The 12,376-nt window shown below is 41.9% G+C and overlaps 1 protein-coding gene across 6 annotated transcripts in view; it reads right to left on the bottom strand.

Moving 5' to 3' along the window:
- The window catches only part of EPB41L1 (erythrocyte membrane protein band 4.1 like 1), a 190,735-nt gene that overhangs the window by 12,091 nt on the left and 166,268 nt on the right, over positions 1–12,376 (bottom strand). For 2 of the 6 annotated variants that reach the window (XM_033963139.1, XM_033963138.1), the window contains 2 exons: positions 6,020–6,421; positions 1,808–1,936 (listed from right to left, as the gene is read on the bottom strand). In XM_033963139.1, the coding sequence (XP_033819030.1) occupies positions 1,808–1,936; positions 6,020–6,421 (531 nt within the window). Of the gene's footprint in view, positions 1–1,807; positions 1,937–6,019; positions 6,422–7,913; positions 8,022–8,558; positions 10,422–12,376 lie in introns of all 6 variants that reach the window. The other 4 variants (XM_033963141.1, XM_033963140.1, XM_033963136.1 and 1 more) reach the window with 3 other exon arrangements.

Consider the following 12,376-nt stretch of genomic DNA (forward strand, 5'->3'; position numbering starts at 1 on the left):
ATATTCCGCATTAATCGGTCAGAAATAGCACTGACCTGCTAAATGCAAATATTCAGTGAAATGACTCATTATTTCAGCTGAATATTGACATTTACTAAAGTACATTCAGGGATATGGTTAATAGACACAGAGCCAGAAAAGCTATGATAAACACCGGAGAGAACTGGCCTGTATAAGTAACTAACCTGTGAAGGGTGAAAGCTCAGAGATACGAAACTCTGAAAGGAAGGTTGTGAGACCTCCCTTGGGAAAAGAGTTTACCTTCCAGTCATAGTCCTTTTATAAAAAATCTTTGATCACTTCCTTCAAAGGTATATATGAAAAACTCTTCTTCAAAAGCTTCAAAAAGATTTGTCCTAACAAGGTACTGCTTTTTCAAATTGCAAATGTCACTGCACCTGTGGCAAATTCTAAAGAATTTACTTAGCTTGTAAGCAGGATTTGGGGGTCCCAACGCGGCCCCGTTTCGATCCCTGCTTCAGGGGACCCGATTGTGGATACTCTAAACAGGTTCCTAGAAACAGTTCAAGCTGGAAAAGGTTTTTGTTGCGACATGCAGATGAAGATTCACTGCTGGGACGTAGTAGCTTCTAAGTCCTTAAACTGCTAAATTGACATTTAGCAGATATGGACAGCTAGGATCACCAACAAAGATGTTCTTGATCATATAAACCCAGAGTTGTCCCTGAAAGGCAAGATTACCAGACAGAAACTGACCTATCTTGGAAATAGGATGAATTCACTAGAAAAGGAGGTGCTACTCGGAATGGTCGGTGGTAAAAGGAAGCAGGGGAGACCGAAGGCCCGTTGGCTGGATACCATCAAGAATGGCACGGGAACGAACATCACGCAATTGAAAGAGGCCGTGGAAAACAGGGAAGCAAGGCGAGGACTGGCCTACAGAGCATCCGAGGGTCGGACATGACTGAATGGATAGTAAAAGTAGTAATGTGATACTGGCAATTTTCAATTGTTAGGCTGCACCGTGAAGCCATTATCTAACTTTTGCCAAACGCCTTTAACAGAGATTTTGGCAGTTGGAACCCAAGCACAGTACCGGGTAAAGCTTTGGATTCTTGCCCAGAAATAGCTAAGAAGAAAAAATTAAAAAATTTAAATTGAATCGGGTTGGGCAGACTGGATGGACCATTCGGTTCTTTATTTGACATCATCTACTATATGTTACTATGAGAGAGAAAGAGAGAGAGAGAGAAAGAAAGACAAAGAGAGAGACAAAGAAAGAGAGAGAGAGACAAAGAGAGAGAGAGACAAAAAGAGAGAGAAAAAGAGAGAGAGATAAAAAGAGAGAAAGACAAAGAAAGAGAGAAAAAGAGAGAGAAAGACAAAGAAAGGGAGTTAGTGGAGAGGAAAACTGTGACTGAGTTCAAAGAAGCGTGGGATGAACACAGAGGATCTAGAATCAGAAAATAATATTAAAAATTGAACTAAGGCCAATACTGGGCAGACTTGCACGGTCTGTGTCTGTGTATGGCCATTTGGGGGAAGATGGGGCTGGTGAGGGCTTCAATGGCTGGGAGGGTGTAGATGGGCTGGAGTAAGTCTTAACCCTTTAATTGGCAGATGGTAAAACGGCTGCTTTACATAACTTTTTGAACGAGCGCAAGAGTGCCAAGTAACAGGCATTCGGAGATGCAGAAATCCCGTAAGAACCATAGAAGACATGTTGCTTCTGAGCAACAATGCCAAATAAAGGGCTAATACTTATTTTTTCTGACTTGGGTATGTTTTACATAAGCATTTTTCATAGGCAGACCCGATTAGCACAATCTGCAAACAATGCTGTTACCTGTGATGTTTCCACGGTCGTGGTTTTTGTTTCCACAAAGACGTCAGGTTCTGCCTGGAGGGCACCGTTTGCCTTTTTCACAGTAGGTATTTTGCTGATGGTGGCCTTTTCGGTTTTCTGGAACAGGGACTATAAAAGAATATAGCAATTTCAGTGACGAGCATCCAGGTGCCAGTTAAGTTCTGCAGCGCTAAAAAGCCGGTGTACTTGCTTAAAGTGACAAGCCACCAACTTACCTATCCCGGCTCTCCTAATGTTCATGAACATACATTTTCCTATAGTGGCAATTTTATAACCCAAAAGTTATAGCTCATAAAGGCAACAATGGTGTCTCCGTACCTCAGTGCAACAGACACACAACACCAGTCCCTACTAGTGTGGAAATATGCACACACATAATTGGTGCTCTGAAAAAGGTGCATGTACTCCTATATTTTATAAAAATATATGTGTATATTACAACTCTGCCTCTGCTTCACCCAAATTATGCCCCTAGGCATGCCTACATACAGATCACATGAAAAGGGGGTACACTCTTTCTCATCTACTTTTTACACGCGTCTGCAGCTTAGCAATTATATAAAAGCCCTATTCTGCATGTAAACCAGGCTTTACACTTGCAAATATCTTACATGATTACCTCCAGTAGCTAAAAGTGGCTAAAGCGTTCATTCAAGTGCACCAAACTAGGGCATTCCTTTGGGCATGTATATGCCACAGATGCCCCTAACAGGGCTATTCAGAATGGCCCTATCTATGAATGATCCAGACTAGGGCCACATCAGGTTAGTCACATAGAACAGACAATATTACCGTATTTTCACGCATATAACGCGCGCGTTATACAAGATTTTACAAACCGAGCATAACCATGTGCGTTATATGCGCGAGCGCGTTATACAATCGTTTTCTGTCTTGCTGGCGCCCTCCTCCATCTTCCCGCAGCGTTCGCTGAAAGCCGCAGCAGCGGCTTCCATGCGCCTCCTGCGGCTGGGGAGCGTTCCCTCTGACGTCGTGACGTCAGAGGAACACTTCTGGGTCAGCCGCAAGAGGCACAATAGGATCCGCTGCCCGCGGCTTTCAGCGAACGATGCAGGAAGATGGAGGAGGGCGCCAGCAAGACATAAAACACCGCATCACAATAGAATAGGCATTACAGGAGCATGCGTGGTATACGCGTGGGCGCGCTATACCAAAATTTTCTTACATAAATTCCTTGTTCCCGCGCGCTTTACCCGTGTGCGCGTTATATGCGTGAAAATATGGTAACTTTGCTTTCACCTTGAATATACTTTTTGAAAACGTAATCTCCAAGTGCAATCCATTATTTAAAAAATAAAATTCATAGTACAGTGGAACCTTGGTTTATGAGCATAATTCATTCCAGAAGTAAAATCTGGTAACCCTATGTATAGTGCAACAAAAAGGAAGGAGGGGTCCAACCTTGTCTGCAGAAAAAACCAATCAGGAACAAACAAAAACCAACTGCAGATGTGTACAAGATGCAGGCAGAATTTATTGTGACAAATATAAATTTATAAAAACCTTTTTACCAAACAAGGGACCCGACACGGTCCGTGTTTCGGACAAACCTTCATCAGGGGTCCAATATGCAAAAAGGTTTGAAAAATATGCCACAAAAAATATAGAATAAAAAATCATAAATAATCATAAACCAAAAACACTTTGTGAGACGCTTTACAGGAGTTGGCGATTCTCGGCGTATTGGACCTTTTTGGTTTATGATTTTTTTATTCTATATTTTTTGTGGCATATTTTTCAAACTTTTTTGCATATTGGACCCCTGACGAAGGTTTGTCCGAAACACGGACCGTGTCGGGTCCCTTGTTTGGTAAAAAGGTTTTTATAAATTTATATTTGTCACAATAAATTCTGCCTGCATCTTGTACACATCTGCAGTTGGTTTTTGTTTGTTTTTAACCCTATGTATAGTACCTCTGAATAGAAGTTTAGTATTTATTTTGAGAGTAAGTGGGGACCTCTGCTGGTGACCTTGATTTCTGTTTCCCGGAGAGTGTTTCCTGGCAGTATTGGTCTGGTGCGGTGTTTTTCAACTGGGTCCTGGAGTCCCCCCTTGCCAGTCAGGTTTTCAGGATATCCACATTGAATTTGCACAAACTTGATTTGCATACACGGCCTCCATTATACGCAAATGGCTTTCATGCGTATTCATTGTGGATATCTTGAAAACCTGACCGGCAAAGGGGGGTTCTCCAGGACCAAGTTGAGAAACACTGATTCTGTTGTATTTCTTATCCCTGGTGCGGCCATTCGGCGTGGAGGCGTGGCCTAGTGGTTAGGGCTGTTGCCTTGATGCCCTGAGGTTGTAGGTTCAAGCACAGCACTGCTCCTTGTGACTCCATTGCCCCAGGTCAGATTGTGAGCCCACTAGGATAGATAGGGAGAAATATTGAGGCTATAAATACTAGGTATTTTATTCTGAAACTCATGCCTTTGTTCTTTAATAAATTATGTTTATCTGTTTATCATAATCATCTATCCTGGGTTCATTTTCTTCACTGGGTCCATTGTTTTGGACTTCACAGCCTCTCTTGTTTCTTCTGGTCAGCAGCACTTACCCAACAGAAGGTGACCACCATTCCCCCTCGGAGCAGTGCTGTAGTGAGGCTGAGAGGTGCTCAGGGAGACAGTGCCCCTCCCCTGCCCTCTTCGCCACCCCCTACATCTACACGCTTCTTCCTTAACGCCTCCTCCTGCCATGCATGTGCCGCTTCCCTTCCCCATGCCTCTGCAACGTTCCTGGCATGAGCTACCCCCAAGATGCTGTCAAGCTCGCGTCGGCTCCTCCTCTTATGTCATTTCCTAGGCACGGATCCAGGAAGTGATGTCAGAGGAAGAGTCGCTTGGGGGTTGTTGCTCATGCCAGGAACGTTACAGAGGTATGAGGGAAGCGGCGTGCACACATGGCAGTGGGGGAGGGGGGCGGAGAGGAGGATGGGTGCCTGTGCCCACCTTTCTCTCTGTTATTTTTGTTGAATTATTACAGTAGAGGCATATTCTGTTGGTTAAGTTGTCAGGTCTATATGAATAAGCAAGACATAGAACTCCTGCACTTTGTTTTGTAGTTTCCCTCGACCCTGATGAAAGGTTTCATCCTGAAACATGCATGTTGGGAGAGGTGAAGATAGGACAAATTCACTATAAGTTAAGTGAGGTTTCTTAAACTTTATTTTATTGCAAATTTAAAGAGAAATACACACAAAAAAATTATATTTAAGTATGAATAAAGGCTGGACCGACAAAGATTACCAAGCAATCCTCCTACCTCTGAGTGTGAGTCATCCACCCACAGTTCTGCCATTGGGGGGTGCTGTTTCATTATTACATTTTAAATAACGAGGGACAGGCAACCAATGAACCTACCTGGCCTTAGCAACTGAAAACACAAAAGTGAAGCACACTTCCCCTCAGTGGCAATGTTCTTGAAGGACTCCCGCGCAGCTTGATATTGACCTGCTAGATTTTTCTCTGCTTTAGCTTATAGTAAATGAAAGCAGATAAAGACCCGAACGGTCCATTCAGTCTACCCTATAATTCCATGCTTTTATATTTAATGATGAAATGAAAATGTCTTTTTTTTTTTTTTTCTTTGTTATTTCTGGGCCATAGACCATAGAAGTCCACCCGGTACTCTCCTTAGGTTCCAACCACTGGAGTTACCACAGAAGCTCACTCCAGCCTATCCAGCTTGCTTGTGATCAGACAAAAGCACACAGTTTCTCCCTTATTACCACACATTATACAGTATTATCAATTGTTCAGGCTAATTTCCCTCTAGACTTCCTTCAGACAGATACATGTAATTTGATCTATTCATGCAACATGCAAGCTGAAATGTAAAGTTTACACATCAATTTCATGCATCTATGAGCTGGAGAGGCCGAATGGGCCAGCCATAAAGAAGGGCTTAATTTCTGGCACCTCTGTAAACACACTGACAATATAAAAATCATGCTTTGAATATGGAACATGCAAAACAGATCACAACATCCTTGGGCTTAACACAATACGTAAAACATTTGTAAGTCACTACGAAACTGGCATGCTCTTCTGGGCTACTGCGCAAACCACGTACTTCTCAAGCAGTGTTAAATGCCAAAAAGACTGTACAACCAGGCAAGACAAAGGAAGGACAAACACAAGGCATTCTGGCATGCTTCCGCCTTGTACCTCGGTGTGAGATTTTTCAAGGATATGATGGGCAACCTTCTCTTCAAAGACTTCTTTGGTAGTCTCCTGGATATTTGGGCGCTTCTCAAAATCCTGATACAGCATCGGGCTTTCTTCGGTATCGCTCTTGTCTTTATCAAGCTCCGGTAAACTCTTTGTGAAATCTTCGAAGGCCATGCCGTGGAAGTCGCCGATTGTGGTGAAATCGACTTCCGCTTCTAAGCTGGACGCTGAACTCACAGTGATGCTTGAACATTTCCGTTCAATGGCCAGATGGTTGTCTTTCAAAAACACAGAGTCCTTTTCTTGGTCTTGTTCATCCTCCCCTGCGTCGTCACTTTCTGTCGCCTTGTGCCGAGCAATCTTCATACTCTCCTCTGAGCCCTCTCTTAGTTCATCTCTCTGAATGAAACACAATGTCAGAGAGACATGGAGACTGTAAGTACTGAAACAAGCAGTTGGGGCTTGATGAAAGCAACAAAACAGGGCAACACACCATACTGGTTTCTCCAGCAAATTTCAAGTACAAAAAAAAAAAACCACCTTCTTCAGGAGCAGTATTTTTTTTTTTTTTCTTGGAAACTCAATTAGAACATAAACAGTCAACAGATCAATCTCAAACTGTCACCTGGATAAGTCCAAAGGCATAATTTGAGATTGATAGAAGCAGACGTGGAAATAAATACATTTAAGACACTTATAGGTACAATTCATAGGAAATCAAACTGAGCATCCAAATAACAGAGAAAGTCAAAATAAAGACCAAAACAAAAGCTCAGATAAATTTAAGATGATGCAAAGAGAGTTGTCAATTTCACTGAGAAAATCTATGAAAAAGTATTTTTAACATACAATCATTTGACATTCCAATTGCATGTTTTTAAAATATTGTTTTTTTAGTTTATTTAAATTATGTGGATGGCAAAAAAATATTGTTTACTCAAACCATGGTCAGATTAAAATGAATGAAGGAATCTTTGTTCTACAATCAATTTATGAGCCGTAGTAATGAATCACTTTCACAAAAATTGGAAAGTCTGTGACATAATTAGCCTGCTGACCCTTATCCTGAAAAACTCTCAACCACTTTGTACTTGTATCACAATAATTAGTGGGAAACAAGTTATCTTTTTTTTTTTTTTTACACACCATATTTATTTAGGTAATATTTAGGCATCTCAGAAGTTGATCATATTTATTTAATACTCAGTATGTGGACAACAGCAGGGAAATAGGAACCCAGAGTGTGATTCCAGCACTGTTTGATCGTATTTCCCTTCTGGCCTTGGTGCAACCCTACTGAGACACTGAAACAAGGGTGGCTTTGATCGGTTATTTGTCACTCTTGTTCTACAGTTTGAAACTAGGAGTATGCAAAGATCAACCAAAAATACACAACTTCTTAAACCATCCCGGCACATTCATCGTTGACCAAGCACAAGATGACATGGGAAATAGATCAGTGTAATTGACAATATAGTATCTCAGCGGGGGAGGGAAGAGGGAAAACTCTCCTCAGCCAGCCCCTCTTTAATATAGTACTACATATCTCTCAACAGCTTCAGAAGAGATTCAAAGTTACAAATGTCCCAACTGGTGCAATTTCCTTGAGTGACCAAGTCCAAATTGTATTAGGAAGGGTCCAAAGGGAAGGACCTTTGCAACACCCATGCACTGTTAACGGTTATGTATTCCCAGCCCAGGTGCTACGTCCCTTATCCAATTTCTAGGAGGTTGAGAGGTATGAGAAACTTGAGTTCTAAAACTATTGTGCTAAGCAGACATAGAGTGGCTTTGCAACAAGGGAGAGAGAAATCAAAAGCATACAATCCTTAGTTGGTTAAGATGGACTTTCAAACTATGGTTAGGATCAGTTAGTAAACAGCATTGAGACCTTGAAGACCAATGGGACAGCAGCCTTTAAATTTTCTTCATTCGTGACGGGTTTAATTGTTGGGCCAGAGAAGTCCTTTTCCTCCCAAACCGACTCTTGAATTTGGCTCTGGATTAGAGAAAAGTGTTAGTCTTACAGGGGAGAAATGACCTGCACAGGAGCTGAGCTTGCGTTTTATAGAGCAGTGGAAAAGCTATTGGTCATCCAGCTACCAGCCTTCCCAGTGCAGGTAAAGCATGGGGGTGTGGGGGACGAAGAGACATATGAGCAAAGCAAGGGAGGCCGTAAAATGAAAAGATGCAAAAACAAGCCAAAAGCATGAGAATGCCCTTTGCAGGATGTGGAATAATCAAGCCTGGAGATCCCTACTCCCTTCCTGACTTCTGTGCATTATGCGTCTACTTCTTAATTGCGGTCATTGGTGGCCAAACCTTGAGGAAGTCACACAACACAAGCATGTGGTCTGGTTGATCAGCAGCAGTAAGTCAGCGTTCCCGCAGTTAGCAATGAGTCAGACCACGTTACATACACATAAAACACGGATGCAAACAATCTGGTGCCATTTAACATGATGAAAGAAAGAATTAAAGGATCAGCAAGAGCATGCTATGTACTTCCAGTGGGACAGCTCATTTTAAGAGTTACCCCTGCTCCTGTCAGTGTGATTTCACAGCCAGAATCAGGAGAACCAAGCTCTTCTCGGCGTCCCCCTTCACGATCTGACCCAGCGGAAATGTTCTCCATGAAACCTGCAGCTTTTGAAGGGTCCCCTTGAGTAGCCCGCTGCTCGATATCTACACAATCCACATATACAATTCTGCAAAGATTTGGAGCTATGCTAGAAAGGTCTATGCGCGAGCGATTCTTGATTGTGTTCCTTTCTGCATCTAAATGCTTGTCTTTTTGCAATTCTGCTTGTAGATGTGTGGCAGACAAACCATTATGAGGAGCGTGAACCACTGGATACTTCACAGTTCTCTGTTTCGCACTGGGGAGTGGGTGACCTGAGGCACCTTTATCTGCTTTCCGCTCAGTAGGTCCTATGATTTCATCTTCTGCCTCTTTAAGTTTGTCTGAGGATTCTTTCTGGCTGCCTTCAATATAAAATACACAAAATTCTGCATGCACGTCATTAGGGTCTTGAGATGCAAGCCCTTTGACAACAGATATATTTTCTGCCTTTCGTTTATCATTAGTGATCAATGCCTTTTCTTTACCTTCTGTCAAAGCAATAGGATGGAAAAAGTCACTGTCCTTTCCTAGTAGTCCTTTTGAAGAGGGCAAAGCTTTTTTTGTAGCATTAGGATCTTCCTCAAATGCTCCTGCAGGACCAGCAGACTTCTGCTCTGTGAAATTCTCCCACCATTCGCTTTCTGTGACCTCATTTTGTGCCTTCGATTCTCCCTTTGTGTCAGAGTCTGTTGTTCCCCGTGTTTTGTCTGCAGACTCGTGCATCCTTTCCCGTTTCTCGGGAAAACTTAGCTTGCTCTGTTTCTGAGATTGTTCCTTGACACTGTTCTGTATTTCAGGGTCTCTTGTATCTTTTACTGCTGAGCACTCAATGTCACCATTCTCCAGGAGCGGAAAACTAGACCTTAATTCACGAAGCATCTCTTGCAAAAAATTTGCAGACTGCCTTTCTGCAGGAGAGGTAGAATCAGCCTTCAAACCTGCTTCTTTTACCATCGCGGACTCTTGAATCTCTAGCGTGCCAGACCTTCCTATAAGCTTTTCACTATCTGTATCTTTGAACATTGACCCGTGTTCATCTGACATTTCTTTGGCATCTTCTGAGGAAACGGGCTGGCAGTCATACTTCTCCATTATGTGTGCTGTGACAGCCACTTCCTGCTTCTTTAAGGAATAATATTCGGAGGTGTCTGCCATTTCCCATCTTTCTCTGACAGAGACAGCAAGTTCTTCCATCTCTTTGTCTTCCACTGTGAAATGAGGTTTGGCATCCTGCTTGACCATCTCTGGGTAGGAGAGCTCATCTGTATTATTAGAATCGCTGTCTTTATTATCGAGCTCAATATAGGAACTGGTTTCTGTAGCCATATCTGAGAACTCAGTCTCTTCTGTATGACCTTCTTTAGATTCTAGCAAGGACAACCTAAACACCTGTCTTTGTTCAGCTTGACAATCTTGAGTTGCCTTTTCTTGCTTAGATGTATCTTTCACCTGTTCATGTTGACGGATGGCCACCACTTTTCCCCCCCAGTTTTCTTGAATCTCCTTTTTTCTTTGCGTTTCTTTATCATCTTCTTTCTCATGTATCGTTACTTCACTTATAGCTTGGAGTTTATAGTCTCTCAGAGCATCAGTCACTGTGTCTCCTTTGAGTACTTCCTGTTTCTTTTCCTCACTTCCTGCTTCTGGTTCTTCTTCAGCAAAATTCATCACTACACATTTGCCAGACTTCTCCTCCTGGAGCTCTCTAGTCTCCGTTAGAGCTAGCTCTTCCAGACCGGGTGTGTGTCTCTCTATAAAAACCCAGTGCTCCGAGCCCTGTATTTTAATTGGAGCAAGAAGAGTTAGCATGAATTATGAAATCATCCAGTCACTCGCATATTGTTCTCAAGTGTAAAACGTCTATCTTTAAAAGAAAAACCTTGACATTTACATTGTCTAAGATGTACAAAAAAAGGGCCCAGGAAATACAGATTCTGACATTTTCTTGATAAAAGATTCCAGGAAGTAGTTTTCTTATTCATTCATGGAAAATGTGCTTCACCTAAGAGTATAACTAGGAATGCAGAATCTGGACAATATGACACCATGCTGCAATGAAAAATTAAAACAACTACAATTATGAGCCACTGGTAATCGTTAAAGAACATTCTGTCTCTAGTGTTGTAATATACATCTCAGCCCAATGGACAGTATAAAAAGGGATTTTCTGCCATATTTTAACCCACCCACCCACCCACTCCCACCACACACACAAAGAATATTAGATGTTAGAATTATAACTTGTGGACAATTTTTTAAGCCATCTATCAGCTTTCAGAGTCCATGGAGAAAGGCTGTGGTAAAGAACGAACACACATATGCTGGCTTTTACTAAACCGCGGTAGAGCTTTTTACCACGGTCCAGCAAGGTAAATGCTCCGACGGTAGCATGGAACGTTGCTACTCTTTGGGATTCTAGAATTTTGTTACTCTCTGGGGTTCCGGAATCTTGCTATTCTTTGGGATTCTGTATGGAATGTTGCTACTCTTTGGGATTCCGGAATCTTGCTATTCCTTGGGATTCTGTATAGAATGTTGCTACTCTTTGGGATTCTAGAATCTTGTTACTCTTTGGGATTCCGGAATCTTGCTATTCCTTGGGATTCTGTATGAAATGTTGCTACTCTTTGGGTTTTGGCCAGGTACTAGTGACCTGGATTGGTTACTGGGCTTGATGGACATTTGGTCTGACCCAGTAAAGCTATTCTTATGTTCTCTTAGGAACTGAATGAGCATCGGAGCATTTACCTCACCGGCCTGCGGTAATCAAAGTTTAGTAAAAGTAGCTCATAGATTGCATTTTTTAGTTCTATGTGTGGAGTCTTCGGCAAGGATCTTTGTATACAGAGCGAGCAGATACACGTCTTTTTCAAAATACTGATCTCTGCCACTGTATATTAGGCCCTAGGTATTTTTTGACCTTCCTCAGCTTCATCGATTTCTAATAGAAAAAGAAGTTACCCTTATTGGGTTGAGGGGAATAGTTTAATTTTCGGTCTAGGAACGTGGCAAGTTTGTTTGGACATACATCCACATTTTTGTTGGATAATTGCATTTGCTTTCTTCTTTGTTCTCTTTAACATGGTCTTTATTTTTTAGATATATTTCTTTCGGGTGTATTTTAAAAGGATGAATAAAAACTTAAAAAATTTTTTAAAAAGTGGACTTCTAGAATCAGCTAATTAAGGAACTGAGTGGGGAAAAAACCCTTCTTTATGAAATTTTGAGGTGGTTTTTTAATACTAGAGAGGAAAGCATAATTACCTTCCCCAATCAATGATCCAAATCCCAGGTCCAAATGAATTATTAACTGACACATATGCCTGCCTTGGGACAGATGGAAACGTCAACATCCAGATTATTTAAAGTATGCCAAGTTGCACACACTTTGATATCCAACCCATACCAAATCCCCCTTCCAAACTGAGCATCATGGGGCAAATTCTACACTCAAAGGGGTCCTTTCATTAAGGCGCGAATTAACGCACGCTAAAGATTGGCGTATGCTAAATTCTAAGGCGCCCATAAAATATAATGGATGTCTTTAGCATTTAGTGCACGCTAAAATCGGTTAGCACGCCTTACTAGAAGGACCCCAAAGTCTGGCACTGAAAAATATGGGCACTGAACGGTATTCTATAAAAGGTATTCCAGAACCAGTGGGTAGTGCCAGGATTCATGCTCAACTTTGGGCACAAGGGGTTACAGTAACTGAAGCCAGGTGTAAATAC

Source organism: Geotrypetes seraphini, chromosome 11, assembly GCF_902459505.1.
Source record: "Geotrypetes seraphini chromosome 11, aGeoSer1.1, whole genome shotgun sequence".
In the NCBI taxonomy this organism is placed as follows: Eukaryota; Metazoa; Chordata; class Amphibia; order Gymnophiona; family Dermophiidae; genus Geotrypetes; species Geotrypetes seraphini.